Source organism: Pteronotus mesoamericanus, unplaced genomic scaffold (assembly GCF_021234165.1).
Source record: "Pteronotus mesoamericanus isolate MK-2021 breed Mesoamerican mustached bat unplaced genomic scaffold, CSHL_Meso_final contig_169, whole genome shotgun sequence".
Taxonomy (NCBI): domain Eukaryota; kingdom Metazoa; phylum Chordata; class Mammalia; order Chiroptera; family Mormoopidae; genus Pteronotus; species Pteronotus mesoamericanus.
The window spans coordinates 15,768,571-15,792,958 of NW_026555068.1; the positions used below are offsets into that span (position 1 = coordinate 15,768,571).

The 24,388-nt window shown below is 34.0% G+C and overlaps 1 protein-coding gene across 1 annotated transcript in view; it reads right to left on the minus strand.

The window, feature by feature from the left end:
- The window catches only part of SGCZ (sarcoglycan zeta), a 212,070-nt gene that overhangs the window by 102,067 nt on the left and 85,615 nt on the right, over nt 1–24,388 (minus strand). The window contains exon 2 of the mRNA XM_054565801.1: nt 3,749–3,850. Coding sequence (XP_054421776.1) covers nt 3,749–3,850 — 102 coding nt within the window. The remainder of the gene's footprint in view (nt 1–3,748; nt 3,851–24,388) is intronic.

Here is a 24,388-nt window from a genome sequence, read left to right on the forward strand (position 1 = left end):
ATATTAAACATCTAAATGCGATACAATAATGATAATGATGAAATGATTATAGAAGCCTGCAGATCCCTCTTGATATGAATTTGTTTGTGTGGGAGGAGTAAACCTACAAGATTTATATGGGAGAAATGTACCTGAAAAAGACAGAGTCAGGAGATTAGCATGTTGTGTAATCAGGAAGGAGGCTTGCTGAGCTTGCCTGACCCCATGGCTTTGTGCCTGAACTCTATAGAAGAGTATTGATTACACACAGTAATAAACTGGTTGTGACCAAAAACTGTACCATCACAGCTCTGATGCTGGGCAAAGGGACTGGGCGTGAAGGGGAGAGCAGAGCCTTCCTCAGCTCTGCTAATGCAGGAATCATAAAGAAGACTAACGTCTTAGGTTTGCTGGGGTGTTATCGAAATTGGAATTATCTGTTAGTAATTCCCAGGCACAGTTATCAATCTGTCATGCAGGATGCTGGGATCTGAGGGCAGTGGTGAGTTACTGCCGTAACTAAGGATTCTTGAACAGTAAAAATTAAACAACAATGCTGTTTAATATCAGATGAAGTTAAGTAATGCTTATAGAAGCCCTAGTAGACCTTATGATGCAAAATTTCTGGTAAGAATCAGTGAAAGGTGGCTACTTTAACCTCCCTAGTACTCTGGACTCATGAAAGCTTGGGAAACATATTCATGTTACATTGAAAACAAAAAATCCTGGGGATCAACATGTCCTAATTTCCTGCTATTTCAAAAATACTGACCTAATGTTGGACCATGCGTAGCAAAGATGGATCCAGAATGTTACCATTTATTTAAGGTAGCCCCAAATTCCATTTCCTGCAGTATTCTTCCTCGTTGAAGAATACTCTTCCTCTTCAACGAGGAAGAATACTGTATATTTAATTTCACAAGTGTTTACTGAATGCTTACTCCCTGAAAACAATGTGTTCATTTTGTAAGATGAATTGAATTCTAAGATATTTCAAACACATCCAAGGATTTTCCATGTACAGATATGATGGATCACTTAGAAAAATTAGATTTTTTTAAAGATGAAGAAGAGAGTAAACTCTGATAGATGATAATAGAACTTCAAATATCTACAGAAGTTTAGTGGTGGCAGAAGGGCCAGTTAGCTTGTAGACCATAGAAACAGACCCTGGCTTATTAGACTAAGAGACTAGAAGTATGTATCTGTGGGCAACTTCATTTTCTGACAAATAGAAATCTCTCTATTACATTTCCATGTGTAGGATTAAATTCTTTCATAACCAGAAGGAAAATTTAAATAAGAAAAAAAAACTATTACAGGTTGGAATACTGGCTACACATAAAGAAGGCAACCTGACAGAATTAGTGCAAGAAAATGTACAAATCCATGCACAGACATGCACACACCTCAAAACTGCTGGGAAAAACGTCTGTACACATCAAAATTGCTGTACATAGTAGTGTTTTTAGTTTAATTGAATCTTTCTAAGTACCTTTAGAATTTAATAAATTTGCTTACCTTAGACCTATAGAAACTTTGATGTTTTCCCATAAAATATTTGAACATGTAAAAATGTGTGAAAAGACTGACATGTACAACAGTATTTTTAAAATCTAGATCTCGTGTCTGCTAGTATTGTTCAATTTTGTTGTATTCTTTCTTAACCTAAGAATTCAGTAAATTGATGCTTTTCTACCAAACTGACTTTGTTAATAAGAAAACTAAGGCTCAGGGAAATTGGGGCTGACTTTTTGAATAGTGAAGAGGCTTTAGGGCAGAGAACACATGATTGCACACATTCATGAACAAGAGATCCTAATGTGGGAACTGCTTATGAGACATGCATTTTTCTCTTCCTTCTAACTATTAATTTTTGTAATGTGTGTGCAGACAAGCTTTCAAGAAGTAAGTGGGTCTCCTTCCTTTTCTACCCTCAAGCCACACCTCCCGCACGCTTCAAAGGGAACGCCCTCCTGCCTGTGCCGAGCCTGCGGCCGCAGGGGCACCTGGAAGCACGCGTGATGGGAGGGCCTGCTGGGAGGACAGGCAGCAGGACTGGAGATGGGGAAGCGCTGCAAAGAGATTTCAGTCAGTGCAGTGGGTTTTAGAGATGCTGGTGAACTGAGGCTGCAGACTTTCCCGGGACAAATATTAGTAAGCCCGACTGCCACCACCTCACACTTTAATGTTATGAGACCAGTGGATTCTTTCATATCAAGTCAACAGATGGAGTAAACACTCATCTAATTTTCCCAGGAGAACCCTAGTTCACACTCGTAGTTGTGCTCTCAAAATTATCCTGGCTGAGAAGGTAAATTCCATCTCTCCCTACGCTGTCTTCCCAGGCAGACACTAAAGTTTGGTCTAAAATGGATGCATTTTCAAAGAAGTTCCTGCCTGTGATTACTCTCCCCTTCTTGCCATGTTAAGTAATGTCTTGATTTCCATGTACAAGTTTGCATTTCTTCAAATATTAAATGTTTAAACGGTCTGACACAACAAGAAATCAGTAAAGAACTGTAAGTGGTGGTGAGTTTCAATCGGGGGAAGACACTGACATGTGTTGGCAGGCTATTTCTCAATTTTTATAAAAATAAAACAAAAAACACCTTTAAAATTTTGAGTTTAATTATTTTTATAGTTAATTATGTAAGGTTAAGTCTCATACACATGCAATTGTGTTATCTGTCTGACCAAAATCCAGAAAGTAAAGTAATCTCAGTACAAAATGTCTAGTACCAAGAGGAGCGGTCAGTATAGTATATTAGTAAAATGGTGCACATTCATATATAGCAAAATAAATTTAAAGTTAATATAATTATCCTAACTAAAATTTTATATCAAAGAATCCTCTGTTCTGTTTTCACTTTGATATTTAAGCAAAAATAGCTTTGAAGCAAATCATCAATTTATGTCTTATTATGTAACTCATTTGCTAAGATATTATTGTATCGATGATACTGAAACGTAATTCCAGTTTAAAAAGGACTTTTGTATCTATAAAATAAGGTTAGCAATCTTCCCACATTTTGCATAACATGCTTTCTATTTTTTCTGTCCTAATACATTTATTTCCACATCTCTACGCATATCCCAGGGGAATGCCTACTTGATTTGAAACATTCTAGTTAGATTTTGGTGCCCCCAAGAACACTTATTACCTTCTGAGAGGTAGCACACTTAAGCCAAAATGAACATTGTCTAAGTTATAATCTTTTGAATTTTTACATGCTGGCAAGTGATAAAACACACACAGCACACACACACAGTTGAAAGGATAATATTCTTACTTGGTTTAAATAATGTACATTCAGAAATAAATTTAATTTCTATACTGAAACTCATAGTAATGTCTTAGAAAATGCATGTCCATTAAAACTAAAAAGATTTATAATATATTAAACTAAAATCATTTATTCAAGTCAATGCTTTCAGCAAAAAATTACTCATGATATACCAAATGCCCCTTTTGGAATTACTGTTAAGTGTGTATTTTTAACTTCCATTGAAAATAGAGGGGCACATTTTATAGACTAACAAATACAACACTGCAGTTTAATTCAAAAATGGTTCTCCAGTTTGTTAGTTTAAAACTGACTTTCACTAGTTTTTCTGTTGTCTTATTGTTTTGATTTCTTTAAGTAATTTAGCTTAAGGTAACTTAAGTACATACTGAAGAGATAAGGGGGTTCTATCCTCCTATTTCAAGCTAAAACATAACTTCTAAATTATCTTTTACAGTTAAGCCAAAGCCAGTATCACATACCTTTCGGGAATGAATTTCTTTCACATACAATGGAAGTAGAAACTCAGATATACCTTCAAGTCGGATTCCCTTCTTGGTGACTCTCAGATTTCCCATACCATCCTACAAGCAATGAAATATAGTTCACTTTTAGGTTCATTAGAGAATGAATAACTGGCCATAATTTTCTTAGGCCTAAATTGAGAAAACAGTAAGCTCAAGTCAGTGATGATTTAAGGAAAATGAGAGATTGAATCTACTTAATGAATGATTGCAGCAATTTGCATGCATATAGAGGGCTCTGTTTAAAATGAACAGGATCAGAGTAATATAAAGGACTTGGTATCTTCTCCCAGCTCTGTCAAAGGCTAGGATTTATTGTGAATAATACCTGTAATTTCTTCATGCATCAGCCAATTTAACTATTTATTAGGTATAATGATACTTGCTACCTGACTATTGAGAACAGCTTTATGTGCAGAGCTCTAATAATATTTTTAAATTACACATATAAGCATGTTTCTACAATATTCACACAGTCACATTTGTGTAATTTCAATAAGAAATTAATTATTGATTAGTATAAGTAAGCATGGTGTTTGAGTATTCAGACAGTGAGTAATGCATATGTCCTCTCCTTTAGAAAGTAATACTTTATGAGGAGGTTAAAACAAGTACACAGATAATGTTTATGAGACAGTAAAATAAATTAAAAAAGTAAGAATGGAATGATAATAGGAATTTTTAAAAAGGGATTTCAAATCAGGCAACAGGGTATGCGTATCTCATGGAAGAGACTGACAATGATAAAGACGTTAAGAATATGGAATTTCACCAGGAGATGTCCATAGAGGGAGGAGCAATGAACGTCTAGTAACATATAAGAAATAACAAAGCCATCCAGTCTGGAAAGTGTATGAAAGATGGTGAAAGAATACAACTGGGGTTATCTTTTGGGGTCAGAGAAAGGAGAACCTCAAATGCAAAGCCAAGAAGTCTGTATTCACTTCAGCCTCCAGGATAAGAAACACAGAAAGTTCTTGAATAGCTCAAATTATCAGTGTTTCAGCTTGAAGATTAATGTGGTAGAAATACTCTGTGAGGCTAAGTGACAGAGCATCAGTTAATAATGCAGAACTTGGCAGGACGTGTGAGTAGTGCAGTGGGAACACGGCCTATAGGACCTGGTGACCAACTTCACCTGGAGAGGCTGAACAAGGGAGCATTTGCAATGAACCTGAGAGTTCAACTCTATGACTAAATAAGGAAATACAATGGTTTTTTTACCCTGGGATCCTGAAATGTGTAGACTCAATAACAGAAATAAATTCACTTTTGGACTTTCTAACTTTGAGGTATCACTGAAAAAGTCAGATATTTATTCATAAACCATCACATCTGAAAAACGCAGGCTGGGGGTATAACAATTCCTTAAGGTATGTTTGAATCTGTCATGATGCGTGCACAAACACCATGTGGATGGATCTATATAAAACCAAGGAGAAACTTTTAGATAATCACTTGGTCTGTGGGTTGGAAAGAAGTATTTTCTGCGTGCTGGGAAGCTGTGATCAGCAGAATAAGAGCTCAGCTAAGCAACCATACTGGCCCCAGTCCTGAACCTTCTCAAAAGAAAGCCAGTCAAGTGGTATGAAAACAATTTTCACGAAGAATTAAAAGACTTCTAAATTAGACAAAGAAATGACTATTTAAATAGAGAAACTTTTAGGTGATGAAGTCTCAATCTTCTCATCAAACGAGGAGGTAATAATAGATTTTGGTTGAGTTGAACTGGGGACAGGAAGAAGGAAATATTTCTCAAGGCTCCGACTTAAAGATGAAACTGGAAATGCCTAATAGGGAACTGAATAAAAATAAAAAAACATACACGTGAGAAATGTAAGCATCACTAAAGGCTGATTCTGACGAGAAAATGGTTTCCTTTTGTTGGGATGATGACACACTCTGGTTTCTCTGAGACAGAGCTGTTTATACAGTCTTAGAATATCCTTTTTCACTTTCAAAAATGGAAAGTGTCTCTGATTTAGACATTCACTACATAGTCACCAATAGACTGGCTCCAATTATGTGGCTCTGCAGCCTTCTACCTATCGAGGGACAAAGGCAGAATTAAGTTTGAGATTCAAAACGGAGGTTGTGGTAGGCAGGAATGGCAGGAAGTCATAAGGATGCAGTGTTCTAAAGTAGCCAAAAATGGTGGCCCGCAAAGAGCTGGCCATTATTTTCCTTGTTGTGTAGGGACAAGTAAAGCCAGAATGGCAGTGCTGGGCTGCAAATTAGCACAAGGTCCAAGAACGAAAAATTGGTAATAAATTAAGGATCAAGATTAACAGGGGTTAAGAAATATGAGATATGCTAAGATAGGTTTATCACCAGCAAATGGAGCTTCTGATTACAAGATCTTGCCAGTGAGAGAACTTCCAGCCCTGCGGAGACCTAAGGGACGCGGGAGCAGTAGAGGCAGTACAGTGCAGACAGCACTCTCTCTTGTTGAGAGAAAGTTGGTAATATTAGAACATATAAGGGACACATGGCTTTTAAGTATTATACTTTCTCAGAGGGATTTTCTTTACTAAATCTCACGCAGTGACTGTCCATATATGTTGTTACCATGGAGTTGCTATGGAAATATCTAATGCAACTAACTCATGGAAGTTAAAAAAATTCTATCATAAACATAATTCCCAGGTCATTATTAATCTAAAATTATTTCCACAGCCCTGGCTGGGATGGTTCGGTGGATTGAGCACCGTCCTGTGAAGTGAGAGTTCGTCAGTTTGATTCCCAGTCAGGGCACACGTCTGGGTTGTGGGTCAGGTCCCCAGTTGGAGGCAAATGAGAGGCAACCACACATTGATGTTTCTCTCCCTCTCTTTCTCCCTCCCTTCCCCTCTCTCTACAAGTAAATAAATAAAATTTTTTAAAAACTATTTTCATAAAAGGGTTAGAATTTAAAGAATTGGACATCTAAAGTGTGATAATACTTATGTTATATGTATATTTAATTTTGGAAAGTTTTGAATCTTAAGCTCAGTGGTTTCTTATATTTTCTATATAATATATATTTTGGTGCATATCAATAATTATATTTCCTTTAAATTAGATGAAATAGAATTCCCCTGTATAAATGTAGAAGTTATTAAAGTCCTATGTGAATCTAACATCACTCCAACATGTCCATTTGTTCCCCCTTTTATTTCTCCTGTTGTGTATTAAAAAATAAATTTTCAATTTTGTCCATGTCACCTGCAGGTAATTATAAAATACATTAAGCTATATAATATATATTCAGTATATAATCAACCTGATCCTCACATTCATGGACAAAGTCCACTGATAATTTTTGAGATGATAAAATAATGTGGTTTTCCTTCTGCAGGAGCATTAGAAAGTGGATTTACTCCCAATTCACTATATTCCTGGTTCCTTCAACATCTAAAAGGGAGAAAATAATTTCTGCATTTACTCTTAAGAATAACATTGCCAAAACTTCTGGAAGTAACAGAATCTAGTGTACCTATGTCCCAGGCCTCAATCTGGACCCTGCCACCTTCTTTCTGTTTGAACTACTTAACTAAATTCTTTGTACTTTTTGTCATCTGTAAAAGGAATATATCAGAACTTAATGTGTTTATTGCAAGGAGTACATGAAGATTAGAGAGTTTAAAATAATGCCTAACTTATGTAGCAGTACTCAATAGTGTTAACCATTATTAACATTTCATTAAAATAATTTAAAATTTTGTCTCACGTCTTTATCAAATTTCATATTGTTTATTTTGAGTGATAATCTTTGAACTTCAAGACTCTACACCAAGCTTTATTATCATTACATTTACCATGCTTTTATTTATCATCTAGTAATCTCATAATCATTTACCTACTTTTGACAAACAGTATAGTGTTGATTTAGAAGGGAATGTGGAGCCAGACAGATTGGATTTGAAACTTGACTATTATTTATTAACTGTTGACTTTGGCATGTTGTTTAATCTATATAAATCTAAATTCACTTTCTACAATCACCAGAATATAATCGTATTCCTCACAGGGATGTTGTAATAATTTAACAAGATAATATGCGAACAGTTGATTATTAGATCTGGCATATTTTTTATAATTATTCTCTGTATTTTATTTAAAGTTAATATTTTAATAATGAAGTATAATTAACTTCTAATCAACATGTATAGTTTTTATTGAATTTATTGTGGTGACATTCATTAATAAAATTATTCATCCATAAAATTTGTCGATAAAATTATATAGGCCCCAAGCGTACAATTTTAGAATACATCATCTGTATATTGTATTGTGTGCTCACCACCCAATGTCAAATCTCTTGTCACCATTCATTCCCCCCTTTACCCTTTACCCTCTTTTATCTGCCCCACCCGTCTTTCCCACTGGTAATCATCACACTGTTGTCTGTGTCTATGAGGGATTTATTTACTTACTTATTTTGCTTAATCCATTCACCTTTTCTACCCAGCCTCCCAATCACCTCTCCCCGCTGACAGCTGTCAGTCTGTTTTCTGTACCTATGAGTCCAACGTGTGTTTTTTAATCAATCTCTCCCATTTTCTTTTCTTTTTTTCCATTCCCTATGGCACTATTAAAGTTCAAGATGTTTCATCTTCAACCTGGCCATTTCCTCCAATTTTGCACTCTAAGGAGTGCAAGATAACATTTTTTACACTGTCAGTTTAATGAAGTACTCTTTATTCTTACTCAAAAACCCGTAACATCACCTCAAACCTGAAATTATAGATTTATGTAGTTTCTGAATATTTAGTATGCTTTCTAATAATCTATTACAAGCAATATCATTTTCACATTGAAGGGAAATAGCACAGAACAATCACTTCTACTGTAGCCCCTCCTTCTTTAGAATTATTTCCAAGACCCTTTAAGTGTTTCATATAATCCTTCATTTTTCAGATTTTTTGCTTTTTTCATTATTGCCCTTCCTTTACCTCCACTAAACTGCCAGCATTTATCCACAAAAGCTCTCATTTTGCCATTAACATGTCTTAATTGATGTATTTTATTTGCTTGAATTGATCTACCCCCACCTATCCTTAATATTCTTGCTCATCATTCAAGACCCAGTGCAAAGAAAGCCATGGTTAATATTATAGTCAGAAGTAACATTTCTCTCGGCTCTCTATTTCCAAAATGCTATCTTTGTTTTTCTCATGAAATGTATCATATTCTTACTCTAGTTTTAGCTTGGTATTCATTTTTAACTCTTCATAAAAAGTATATTGTTTTATTTATCTATGTACTTAATGCCCCTTCTAGCATAGTCCTTACAATAGTGGATTTTATAAAGTGGGTGGTCATTAGATACTTCATTAGAATTTATATCTTTATTTGACAAAAAATTAAAAAAAATAATTGATATCTTTTAAAAAATCATGCTATCTCCAAAATTCATCCAATTTGCTTTCAATAGCCACAAGCAGTATTTATTATAATTGTCATGCATGTGATTTTTGAACAAGGTGAAGGATATTTTATTGAAAAATATTTTTTGAAATTTATTATGAAAGACTGTAAAATAAATCGTAGACATGAATGTAATAAGAATATTGATAGCCATATCATTTTAAATGTAAAATATTCACTTACTACTTTTCAGTGATCTGACCCCAGTTCACTCTTTCCTCACTTACACAACGTTTTTTATTACCTTTAGCTGCCTGGTATTAGAAAGGTTACTTATGCCCTGGCTGGTGTGACTCAGCGGACTGAGTGCCAGCCTGAGAATCAATGGGTGGCTGGTTCGATTTCCAGTCAAGGGCACATGCCTGGGTTGCAGGCCAGGTCCTCAGTAGGGGGCACATGAGAGGCAACCACACATTGGTGTTCCTCTCCTTCTCTTTCTCCCTCCTTTCCCCTCTCTAAAAATAAATAAATAAAATCTTAAAAATAATAGAAGGGTTAGTTAGATGGTGGCTACCCTCAGGATTTGAATTTCCCTGTGCCAGGCAAATGTAATTGTCAAAGTAGTGGGAGTGTTGACATGGAATTGAGAAAACACTTTCCAAATGATGTCATCATTAAATAATATAGAAAATCTGGTGTATAATTATTTTAAAAAGAGGAAACTTTTCAAGAAAGTTGAAAGAATCCAGTAGTCAGAAGATAATTAAGTAGAGATCTTAGACATTATTTTTTTCTGGTTAAAACCAAAAAGTAAGTTCTTTTAAATTACTAGCATTGTACATTTTAAAAGAAGCTGAGTAAGGAAAATAGGTAAATAATATTTTTATGGCTTTGATAATTTAATATACATTCTATACTTTACATTAGAAAATGACCTTAAAGAGGCAATTTAGTAACAAATGGAGCTTACTAGAGTGGTTCTTAATGAAATGTTGGTAATTAAATATTTTAATACAATTTAAAAAGTACCAAAATAAGTATTAGATTGTTTAAATGTAATTGCAAGTCACTTTTAAATTTTGTTATTTATTCTTTAAGGTATTGTAAAAAAATGGAAATCCATTTAATTTCCAACTCCTAATTAAAGAAAAAATTATCTTTAATATATCTATGCATTTTATTTTTCTTACCTGTTTTATGCTAATGTTATTTATAACTTATCATGAGCTGTTTTCCCTGAAGTATCAGAGAAAGGTTTTACTATGTAGTTTGCTGTAAACCTGTATTTTATTTTCATTTTAATTAGCCTTTCTTCTTCCTGCTTATTATTAGAAAATAAACTCTGCAGTGATAATAATTGAGAGACCTATAAATTTGACATCTAATTCAGCTTAAATAGAAATATTTTTATGGATTGTTGTTAATAAGATAATTTTTATTATCTGGAGCATGATTTATTCCCTTTTTTTCTTAGCCAATATGGTTTAACATTTCATAATTTATATGTCACCAATTGTCAGAGTTGTGAAAAGGTTTTAAATGTATTCTTATACTGAATAAAACAATACAAATGGTATCTCTTATTTGTGTTGGTATCCTATTAGCTATGTGAATGATTTTTTTAAGTACAATAAAATTTTTTTCCAAATTATTCTCCACTTAAAATATAATTTCCTGAATAATATTTTCTTCTTCTTCAAATAATCCACAAAATCATCAGAATGAAAGTATGCTGAAGCAAAGCAAAATAAAGAGTAAGAATATATGAAACTGGCATGGTGGATATGATCAGTCATCCAGTAAATAGCGAAAAAATGGATATCTTCAATAAGCCTGATGAAACTATTTATAAGGGGACCAGCAAAAATTTAAACCTTATTGTAAAGAAAATTATATGTAAGGGACCAACAAATGTTTACTTCAAATAATGGAGAAGAGATCACAGCTCTTCAATCCAGTAGGGACATTTTAATACCTGTGCACTTAATGTTCAATATGCTTGAAAAAAATGTTTTCCCACAGGAATTGCTGTCAGGAAAATTATTTCTCTGACCCAGCCCAATAATCTAATATGAGTTATATAAACAACTTTAAGTGTGCATGGAAACACCAGCCTTGTGCAGCTTTGACTTGAAATTAAAGTTGCTCCTTAAGAATGTGATAAGCAACTGTGGCAAGAGACAGTCTTGGTAATAAAGAATGCTGTAGGAAAACCAAGCATGCTATTAAAAACAAATTGTATTTCCCAGTGGTAAATGTGACAGCTGAAAAAATGCAGGGATTTGACTTAAGAAAAATAATAAATAGTGAATTAATAATAATGCTATGTGCCCTACAGACCATAAATGAGTGACTGAGGAACATCTGTATTTTAATCTTTGTAGCAAGAGTATAAAGCCTAAAGGTTCATTATTAGCAGGCCTGTCTTTCTAACCATGTTTAATAGGACACCAGGATTGTAATAAACCTAGTAAAACAATGTTCAGTTTTCAAGTGAATTTAGAAAGCTGTCGCATGATACAGTCCCATGCAGAGATACCCAATGCACGTTATCATCCTAAATACTCTAGAAGTCCAGAGTAAAAAGTGCTATTGACTTTGCTCAGTACAGAGTTCCCCAAACATTCTGCCCAATGGGTCCCCTACTCACTCACCCACAGATTAGAATAGGTGGAATAATACCCCCCTGAATACACTGTGGAAAAACTGGTTTAATCACTTGTATTTTACAAACTCTAGAGGAATACTCACTAAAAGGGAGGTGCGCTGTTTTAACATGGAAGTTCAAAAAGAGTTAAAAGCTACTGTGTCTCCACAAACATTTTTTGGAGAGACTGTGTATAGTACCACTAATTTTGTTTATAAGTTGGTTTTCTGGCTATCTTTAAATACTGGAGAGAATATGCCGAGCATTGCCGGGCATCTGTGCTGCTTCATGGGCGTAACTTCTTATTGTCAGTAAGAACTGAAGAAGAGAGGTAATGCCGAGGTCTGGTTTTGCATATGAGATTTGTCAGCTGTTATAAGCAAAATTTAGTTCCTAAAGAAGGATCACTTCTTGCATTGAACAAAATCACATTTCTGGGCCTGTAAATTAAGGATAAAACTTGAAGATATGGTCATTCTACATTAGTAGTCCACATGTGAGGTCTTGTCTAAGAAGTCCTTCCAGATTCTCAAGGCAACATCTTCACTTTCCACCCAAACTGTTATAAAATTAAACATGCTAGCTTAATTCAGAGTGCACTTTAGCAGAGCAAATGGCATATCAAAACAGCTTTGTGAAATAGGCACATTATTGTCCTCATTTTAATTAAAATACAAAAAAAAGGAGTTAAGCTATTAAGCTAGCCCAAAGTCTAATCAATCTAAGTAACTATAGAAATAGAAAATGTAAGTTCAATTTATTTTATTAGGTAACTACAGTAGGCCATTTAATATTTTTATGATTATTTCTGAGTTAATTGTATATCTTCTTTCTTAAATGTTGTATATTACTTTATTTTTAGAATTTCTTTCTCTGACATTTTTTACCAGCACATATTTCTCTTTGGGCTCAGATCTGCATCATGGTATTCTGAAAAAAGTTTGTGATGAGAGAAACTGTAGTTTCAACTGATTATAAAGTTCACCCAAGGAATGAAGCTCCTCAGAACAAATGATTGATATCTGTAGTCTTAGACCATTTTAAAGGAATCTCAAAACAATATTTTCTGAAAATAAAAATTCAGCATTTCACATTCTTTTTAGGAATGGTTTTCTAATTACTCTGTTCCTATAAAGCTAAGCTGTGTATGTACTTCAATGTATGTGTGCATGCACGTGTGTATTTAGAAGAGGTGAGTTACACAGGAGGGGTAGTAAAATAAACTTGTTGAACTTGAAACTGCACGTATCTTACTGGCCAGAAACGGAGGGAGTATTAGGTAAATGCCATTAGAAATAGGAAAGAAACACCATGAAGACACAGATGAGCAAGCTCATTCTCTCTGTGGGACTAGGCAATGGGACTACTGATAAGTTTCTGACTTTGGGTTGTCTCGTGGTTCACAGACCCTCTAATCCACATGGCGTTTTGGATGCACAATATTGAGTTTACGAAGCTGTAGCATTTGGCTTCTTAAACTAAAGTAGTCTCTTAGGTTCTGAACATTCTTCTCATCATCAAGGAGAACCTTTCATGCAGAAATGCAATGGGTCATCTCTCAACCAAATCTTAACAGATTCTATGAGCTTCCCTAAAGGATTCTATAGATGTCCATCTACTTCACCCTTGAATTTTAAGGATGGATTTTTTCCTAAAACATGTAGTCTAGAATCTCTTTAATGTAAGTTCCAGTTTGAGTACTAGTAACAACTATGCATTTAGAAAATATTTAAGATGAATTTTTCCTATATTTTAGCCTTTATACTTTATTATAGTTCCAAATGGCATCCTTTCCAAGTTAGTTTGTCTGTCATATCAAAGACAGACCTCAGGCTGTACTGAGATCCTTCTCCTTCCTCCTCCACTAATCCCTTCTCAGCAACGTGGTTCCCACAGAAACTGCCATTTCCTTACCTGGTTCTGACATGCTTCAAATCCAAACTATTCAAACAGGAGATGATAACTAAACCCAGTCAGTTGATCAAACACTTTTACTAATATATCTTCAACTCAAAATAAAGAACTACCAATTAAACAATTTCTCTTTGAATATAAAACTGAAGTTAAGTTTAGAGGAAGCCAAAATATGCGTAGGACAAGAGACCACAGAGAGAATAGAGGAGCTGATTCCATTGGGCAAACATACCTATTTCTAGTTCTTTCTATAGCACACATGCTTGGCTATCCTTCCCAAACCATGTCATGTTGTTTTCAACACTTCCTTCACTGTCATGACCCCACAAACTTTCTCTCTCTCTCTCTCTTTTCCATTGCATGGAAAAACAATGACCCATGTTAAGTAACCCATGACCTAGGTTTTCAGGGAAGTAGATATGCTGGAGTGGATAAACTGTGTAAGGTCAGAAAATCCATGAAGGATACAAGACACTCTTATCAAATTTTGACAGTAAATGGGGGTGAGCATAGTTCCCTCACCCTGAAACCCCTCAGAAATAAGGATTTTGGTTATTTCATTGGTATGCCACCAAATGTAGCAAAAGACAGGTCTCACTTCAATTTATGACTTACCCCCGCTACTAGGACTGCCAATGGTGAAAAACCTTTAGGTGTCAGGAAATGTCTCAGCTGCAAAGAACCACCTTGTCCAAAAATCATACCTCCCCTCCTTGGGGTGGCACACATGACTACTGATCAATCAAAGGGGATGGCGACCCGGCCATCGTATCCCCAGTTGATACAAGTCTCAGTTAATTCGAGCCCAGAGCCCCCTGAGGGGTCAGTCAATGCTGCCACTCCTCCGTGTCAAGCCTGTGTCAACCTCTCTCTGCTCAACCCTGTTCCCTGGAAGTAATGTTATCATCTAGATTATTACAAAATATTTTTATTAAAATGCAATAAACTCCATGATGCTTTTTAAATTAAAATTAAATTAAAGCTTAGGGTAAGGGTAAGATTGATATTAAAAATGAAAGTGAAGTATAATCTATACAAGATAAATCAGTACATTAATATTTCTCCCAGGTGGGAAGAAAAATAAGATAAGATAGTACTTATATTGACAATTCAAACATATTTTTTTTTTTCTTCACACAGTGCTCTATTAAGGTACCATCATCACCAGGAAAGCTCTTTCATTTTCAATGCCTGCACAGTGAACTTTCCTTTATACTAATTCAGTTATCACAGACTTTCTTAAAACATTTGATTGCAAACAATAGTAATTCTGTATAATTACTCAGGCCCAGACAATGCAGACCTTGGTTAGTTTCTGTCTACCTGGAAGCCAGAAAAGGAATCTCTTTTCTTTATATGAATGTCAAATCATACTTCTGAAAATAGCTGCTCAGGATGATCGTTTTCCCAAATTTTTAACATATGTACATTTAGGAAACTTTTAAGAGATAAAATATAGTGTTTGATGGGATATTGGTTGAGAAGTTACTGTAGGTAATGGTTTCACTATCCATCTCTAGCTTTTAATACAAATTCAGAGTCATGGTCAATGATTTTTTTTCACACAATCAATCAATTGTTATCTGTTATGAATATGTTGTAGGATATAATTGTGTAGTGTCTATGCGGTATGCGTAGATGTTCTGGAGGGGGATGGGAGTGGTGTAAGCATCCATTCCTGGAAAAGTAGTAAAATACAGTGCATGTACGTTATGAAGTATCATGTAACCATGTGCAGAAGATGAGATGTTCACCTATTAGCAATAGTATTAAGAAAATAAAAAAGTAAAAAAAAATAATATTTTTATAAATTATAAACCTTTGCACAACATAGGTGAAATCTATTTGCCAGAACACAAAGGAATGAAATGATCACTAAAAAGAATAGAATGACTACAAAGACAGCAAGTGCTGATAAGGAAAGTAGGAATAGAGACATAAAGGAAAGGAATGATAGAAGAATAAATAAGTAAACAATAAATAGTAAACAGTGAGTGAGAGATTTTGCAGAGACCAATGATGTAATGATGAGAATGTTTCATAAATTAATTGACATCATTATCTCAATCTTCTGCACATGAATTTAAAAACAAAGTAAAAACTCCACAGAAAGGTCAATTCTACCAATCTCCCTGTCTCTATCCTCACTGCTATTGTTTTAATTCTTATTTTTTCATAGTCTGCTTATATTATATTATCATTTTTCTAAATGTTCTCATTATCATTAATGTTCCAATTAAAATATTTTTCATACTATTGATGCTCTTATCATCTTTTAAAGAAAATCTTATTTTATTAATGTCCAAAGACAAACAAAATGAAAATATCTCTCATATTCTGAACCACATTCTGAAATGTTATGATCCAATGACAATAATTTTATTGTTTCACTAACCTTCTCATAATGTATGCTATTCCTAATTCTTTGTTTCCCTAACAACTATTCTTCTTTTATTCAAATATTTATTATAATGCATTATTCATTCATTGTTATCTGGAAACTCTCTCTGTGGTCTACATTTGCTGTATTGTGTTCTGAATTGGGGAAAAAAAAAAAACCCAAAAGGTTTCTGTGTTTTATCCTTTCATGTTCATAACACTTCTGACACTAGAGGTGTGGGTTTCTACACATCAAGCCATTCTCTGAGACCAGCTGGATGTCCTCTGATTTGACTCAATTCTGACACAGTTTGCCTAGTTGTAGATCCCACAGGTTAAGGGTTCAGCCCCAGGAGACTGGCTCCCCTTTTTCAAATGAAAATTGCAAGTCCAGGATGTTACTTGTGCTTCTGATGAACTGGCTCTAAAACCAGATGTCCTCAAGTCCCCCGCCCCCATGTTCTACTAATTTACTAAAATGGCTCACAGAACTTGGGGCGGGGGGTATTTTAATGACTAAGTTACTGGTTTGATTATTAAAGGGTATAACTCAGGAACAGCCAGATAAAAGCAACGCACAGAGCCAGGGATGCCGGAAGGGGCACTGAGCTCCAGCCCTCTCCTCCACTCTCCTAAAACCTCCACGTGCTCACCAACCCGGAAACTCCCAAACTGTACTTTTGGGATTTTTTATGGAGCCTTCATCATGTAATGATCCATTATTAGCTCACTCTCCTGCCCCTGTCCCAGTCTCTGGAGAGAGGGGTGGGACTGACGATTCTAAGCTTCCAGCCATGGCTAGACCCCATCCTGAAGCTACCCGGGGGCCGGGAGGAGTCCTCTCATTAGAATCAAAGATCCTTCGATAGCTCAGGAAGTTACAAGAGATTCAGTAGCTCTGCGTCTGAAACTGGGGGTGAAGAACAAACAGTAGAGCGAAAGATGGTCTTGGAGTTCTGATCGCTTAGGACTCTAGAAGGGTTTTAGAAGCTCCATGCCAGAAATCAAGTGAGAAATAACTCTATTATTTCACTTACTCATTTTGTTTTTATCTCTAATTTATCACAATAACTTGAATATGCAAGCACATTACTCGGCAGTACTTGATCAACATCAACTGAGGTTAAAAATGCATTTTAAAACATGTAGAAGTAATTAGAGTGCCTATAGCAGGCTAGCTCATAACAAGCAAATGTACCCGCTGAAAATATCTACAGAATGTGTAATAAGAAAGTGTAAAGCTAATTGTTTTTGAAGGTATAATACTTCAGTGTTGTGAAAAAATATGCATAATAAAAATGTACTATTTTAACCATTTTAAGTATACAATCCAATGGCATTAAGTACATTCACATTGTTGCACAAACCTTACCCCATATCACTGAAAATTTTCACCATCTGCAAGTAAAACTCTGTGCCCCATTAAATGATCACCTCCCAAGGCTGCTCCCCATTCCCTGGTAACGGCTGTTCTATTTTTTGCTTCTGTGAATGTGACAACGCTAGGGGCCTCATTATTAGGGTAATCATACAACCTTTGTCCTTGTGTGTCTGGCTTATTTCATTAGCATAACATCTTCAAAATTTATCCATGGTGTAGTATGGGTCAGAATTTCCTTCCTTTTTCAGGCTGAATAACATTCCATTGTATGTATAACCACGTTTTGTTTATCCAGTCATCCACTGCGGGATACACGGGCTGCTTCCACCTTCTGACAATTGTGAGTAATGCTGCCATAACACACGTATACAAGTATATCTATAGAGCACTACTTTCAATTATTTTGGGCATATCCCCGTAAGTGAAGTTGTGGGATCATATGATAATTATATATTTAATTTTCTGAGCAACCCCAAACTGTTTTCCACAATGTCTACACCATTTTACATCCCTATCAGCCATGTGCAAGTGTTCCAATTTCTCCACATTCTCATCAATGCTTGTTATTTTTTGTTTTGTTTTGTTATGTTTTATAAAATATATATATATATTTACATAAAATTAATGAGGCCGCTCAGAATTTCTCAAACGTAAAAATAGATAAAATCTGACACTGGAGTCAGGCGATTTACTCTTAGATTTTTACTCTTAGATATAATATATATCTTTTCCCACTCCTCCCTCAACTGGCTTCACTAAACATATAAGACATTGTTTTATATAAACATATAAACATATAAGACAATTGGTTGATTGGCCCAGAACTTCCAAAGAGTAATTTAATTAATCATTCTTGTTAATTATTTTATTATTTTTATAAGCCTTTACAGTGTTCAATAGTTTCCAAAAATCTTTGACAATGCTATTCAACTTTATCTTTTTATCAAATTTGCCAAGTAGAATGGGCATATATGATTATTGAATTCTATAAATTATTAAATTAAATCTTAGATTGAGTGACTTTATCAAGATATTAAAATGATTCACCTACAGATTCAGAAAATCTGCATAGAAGTCAAATAAATACATCAATTTTTTTGTTGAAAAATAAATGAAATTCTCTGTTTTGTTAGGTTTATGCATCTTACCTGCACAAACAGAAATCAGACTAGCTCTTGGCTATCAGTCTAGTTACTATTTCTAAAAGTAGCTACTAGTTACTATTTTTAGCAATTAAATTATAAATTGGAATCAAGAAAACAAAGAATGTAGACTTGGAGTTCTTTAGTACAAATAAAAATTCATTCTTGTTTTACTGCTGATTGAATATATAAATTATCTTGCAATACTGACATGATTATAGCAAAACATCTGCTTGTAGCTTATAAACCAGCAAAGTACACAAAACTTTGGAATGAATAAAATGTGCAATAAAGATCGAAGGGATTGACATCGTAAATTAGATATAATAACCATGTATTTTGATTCAAGGACAGTGTCAGGACGAACGCCTCGCTTGTAACAGTGGAATGCTGACTTGCAAAGTTGAAATTGAAATATGTGTACAGTTTTTGAAAATATTCATCATATGTTCTTGTTATCAATGTTCTACAAAAAACTGCTTGGGAATAAATCCAGGTGCTTACAACTCAGTTATGTCAGCTTTTGAGAAAAGAAATTTTATCATTTGTATATAACATTGTATATAATATTTATGTTGTTTCACTAACAAACTAGTTGAATATGTAAGTGCTAAGAATTGGTCAGTAAATAGAAGTTAAATGAGAATTTAAAGTAATGTTATTTAGCTTCAGAATTTCATTACAAAGCATTGAGAAATTTTAAAAAGCAATCTATCAATATATAGGGTAGAGCAAAAGTAGGCTTACCTTTGTGAGTACACAAAACAAAGTTTAGTCCTGTATTATTTATTAATTATGGTATTATTTTCCAGATAAGCAACAGTAATTTATGTGCTATTCATACATTTGGGATACATAAATAATATGCATATATAAATATACATCTATTTATTGAATAAGGATAGTCATATGCTTAGAAATGTGACTTGATACTATATAGATAATATAATATCATGATTTACTTATTTGGCTTATGTTTTATTCCTCTTGGTTGACTCCTGTAGTATATTTATGTCTTCTTAGAATGTTATAATATTAACATACTATAAATATAAGAATATCAGTGTGTCAGAAGATGAACTCTTTTCTACTAAGATAGCCTTAAATTGCAAGGCTTACTGATGTTTATTATGTTTAACTTATTTCCAATAGAAACTGTTGTGTTCACATGTGAATGGTGGCATTATGGGAATTTTTAAAATGATTTTCTATATTTTCCATTTTGTGTAATAAAACTCATTATTTCATGATAAAAAGTGATGATTATGTTTCAATAATAAGATCAGATTGTTTTCTTAAAATGAACACTTCATTTTAAGTCATTCAACAAACATTCATTGTTTTCCCTTTTCTAGGAACTACTCTAAGTACTAAGATTACAAGGTCAACTTATTGGGGGAACAAATAAATAAAAAGCAATTACACTACATGGCAAGAGATGCATTTCTGTAAGCAGTTACAGAAAGCTATTCTGCCTAAAAACATGTACAGTATGTTAAATATTAATATATAATATTATATATTACTCAAAATCCTTCACAAGCAACCAGTATTTGTCAATAAAGTAATATATTTAAGAATATGAGTGAGCTATCAACAATTTTTAGATACTGGAAGACAACAGACTAAAAAGAAAGATACAGCTAAATGGACTGGAATACCATATATTAGAAAGAAAATAATGTAAGAAAACATCAATAAAATTAGAGGGTTAACTGCACTGCATTCAAGAAAAAAATTTTATTTAACATAGCATCTGATGTTCCTGGTGATGATATATAATGAATTTATTTTTCTCACAGGAATGAAGATAATCTATGAAAAAATATTTATACACATATAAAGCAAACTAACTCAAGGCATAATTTTGAGCATATGATAGAGTTTGTAAAAGTAAAACTTCTTTGCTTATTATATTTTGAATAGTTTTTTAATTGTACAATATTAATAAAATAGCACTGTTAATACTAATTTGCAGGCCCCAAATCACCTGGTTTTGAATAAAAATTAACTGTGTAAGTATTACAGTTTCCTCTATATTGCAATGGAAAAATTAGATTTGATCTAGAGACAATATAGACAAACAAAATGCACATATTACAAACCCTGACAATATATATGTAATGCAATACTCAGGAGAAAGGGGGAGATGAAGATTAAGTAGAGAAATAACTGAAATTAAAATTTTAGTGAATGTGTCATATTGCATGGTAGGACGTGAAGTACTGTTTAAAGTTGATGAATCAAGAAATAAGTATACAATATGAAGTTTTGAAGGTTAGTACTAGAGAGTTTACTGAGGTCAGTAATATAACATTCATGCTAGTTACTACTCCTTTTAAATACCATGTAATTATATTGTAACTGTGTTAGAATTGTGACATAAATGTTATTGGACCTATGATCTCACTAGTAAAGGATATAGGAGAAATTTCCAAATGAGGGCCATAATCTACATTTACGTCATTTCAGACTGAAAGTCTCTGCAGAATCTTAGAATGGTGATTCCAGACTTCAAACTAATCCCTGTCCTAGCTCTAGAGATGACAAGTCATTGCTTTTGTGTCTCTACCTATATAATTTTTTAAATTCTTCTGTTCATGTATTGAAAGACATTACTCCATTCAAGGAGGAATATATCAACTAAACTTGTTTAATATTTACCCTTCTTAAAATGACATATAGGTTTGTGATATCGGCACCAAAGGAGTAAACACATGTTACTTAAAGCTAAACAAATCACTTTGTTTCCTCAGAGTGAGCTTTCAGTTTACATGAGGAGGATGGAAGTCAGTTATGGCTTACAAAGTCCTGGACCACACCTCTGTGTAATCACCAAGGGGACATAAGTGACCTAGTTTTCTCAAATCACTGAGGACTCTGCATTTCTCCCACAAGTTCAATCTGTTTTTGAAGTAGCTACAGTGAAATTTTAAGAGGTTTGGTAAGAGGTGTTTGTTACCAGGGTAAAAAACTGTTTGTAATTTGAATTAATCAAGACCTCATTATTTCTAAAATGCATTGGGTTAGATTGCCCATATTAGGCATCTGAGAAACAGAGGAGGATTTTGCATATGCACACAAATACAAAATTACATACATAAATCTATATTATTTATTTAAAGTGAAAAGTAACATGAATTAAAAAAGAGTTAGCAACTGAAGAGGGCTTTCATGTCTGTTTTGGATATAATGCTCTGGGAAAACTTCACAGCCACAATCCCATGACCCCATTCCTATCTTCATTTTTTTAAAAAGCCATTCTGATAACTATATATTCATATCTCATTGTGATTTTAATTTGCATTACTCTGGTAGCTAATGATGTTGAAAATTTTCTTCATGTGCTATTTTCCATTGGCATATCCTCTTTGATATAATAGTTCTTGATTTATTTTGTTCATTTCTGAGTTGTTTAACTGTTGTTGTGAAAATTCTTTATATATTCTATATACCAGGCTTTAATCAAACATGTAGTTTTAATATATTTTAGCCCACTTAGTGGTTTGTCTTATCATTCTCTTAACAAGGCAAAAGTTTCCAATTTTGATAAAATCCAGGTTAGCATTGTTTTTCTTTTATAGATCGTATATTTGATATCAAGTCTAGTATCATATCTCCAAGATACTCTTTTTTTCCTGTTTTGTAATTGTACAGTTAATATTTAAGTCCATGATCTATACTGATCTAATCTGTATATGGTGCGAGATTTAAGTAGAAGCTTGTTCTTATGCCTATGGATGTCCAATTTCTCAGGCACAATTTTTAAATAGAATGTCCTTTCTCCATTGAATTGCTTTGTAGCTTTATTAAAATCAGTTGAGTATACTTGTATGGGTCTATATAGGATTCTCTATTCTGTTTCATTGTTTTCTCTTTCTCTCTAGATCACTGTAGTTATAGAGTAGGACAATATCTAGTAGGATGATTTTCCCACTCTATTCTTTAAGATTGTTTAGCTATTTTAGGGTCTGCCCCTTTCTATGCAAATTTTAGGATAAGCCTATCTATATTTGCAAATAATCTTGCTTGGATTTTTCATAGGATTTGCATTAGGCTTAAAGATCAATAGAGCTTGCTCATGAGAGACATGGAAACTCAACATTTCAATGCAATTCTTTTTAATGTATTATATAAAAGGCTTTGTTTACATGTCTAGTATAATATCTTGGCTAGAATCTTTGTATAGGTTATTTTCTTGTGTTCTGTCATTAACAATGGGGCATTTTCCTTCCTATAGGGTCTCCAGGAGAACCCTGTATTCTCGCTTCTCAGAGCTGGTTCAAAGGCTAAACCAAAAACAATCTCTACTCTACATCTTCTAATCTTTGTAACTAAAGGAACACTACATGTACACAAATTCCATTTCATGAAACCATTCTTTCTCAGTGAGAATTAACTCCACTTCTGAGTCTACTGAGTTTATTTCCTAGCTTTATTATTTTGAATATCCCTGTTCTGAGCTTGCCCCTCATGTAGCTGAACAGCTGTTTATTTTGGTAAATTGTTGTTTTATTTCTTTAATTTATGCCCCTCTGTAGTCAGATTTTTAGAGATCAAATCTCTTTTTCCATTGACTATTTACATTTTTTTATTTTAAAAAGTAATTTGAGAGATACACAATCACTTAAACACGCAAATTTTGTCAATATATGTATACAAATATACTACTGTAATATTAAGAAAATGTATTATTAAATATTTTGGCATAACTCCTATGTTGTACCACATGGTAAAATGTGAGTTTTTGAAATGATTTTTGCACGTTTTGAGAAATAAATTTCATGTATGGCTCAATATGTTGATGCCAATTTTGCATGTTTTCTTCAGGGCTTCCTTCAAGGTGAGAGTCTGGAGAAAGGAGAGGACATGATAAAATGTTCCTAATCTGCAGTCTAAACGCAAAAGCATTTCTTTATTACCTTCCTACCTCCATCAGGCTAAAGACATCTGAAAACATCAATGTGACTGACAGTTGACATATTTTACCTTTGAGGTAGAAAGGCTGTATAATGACAATATGAAATATGTGAGAGCTTTCATACCACATTATTTCACTCTCATTCTTTATTCACTGGCAGTCTCTACACTGTGAACGTCCAAGGCTAGGAAATAACAGAAAAATATTGACTTTCAGGCTGAGACTAGGCTCCTACAGTTACAATCTAGAGGTGGCACCTTTCACATCCAGAAGTTACCATACAGTGCTTTTAAATTTTGGATCAGTTGCAGGCAGCACTTTGGCATTTTGCTTTATCCGCATAGGTAGCCTGCACAAGATGTGTCGCTTGAATACAAGGGTACCTGTGGCCAGGGAGCATCATTCTTTTTCTTTTTGAGGTTTGCTTCCCCCTAAACAACAGTTTTCTTTTAACAACAAAAAACATTGATAATTTGGTGCTTTTAGCAAGCTTTGCCTTACCAACTGGCAAACAAAAAGTAAAAAGCATTCAATCACATATCGTTTTTCCTTAGCTGACAGTTACTATGTGACTGCTGCACCAGAGATTAAGGGCGCACAAGGCTCCTCTGCAAATGACACCACAGTTGCTTGTTCATTGGCTGTTCTCCTTTATGAATACTTCCAGTCCGTAGGCATTTAGATTCAGCCAGTATTCTAATTTCATGAACTGCATGTCTCCAATACTATTCATAGCTGACAGATATAGCTCCTCTTTAATTATTGTTTATTTAGAAAATTCTTAGCCAGTTTACCTGTCACTATTTCCTAGTTTGTCTTTTTATTTTTCTTTTCTGGAATTCAGTGCTGGATTGAGAGAATCACA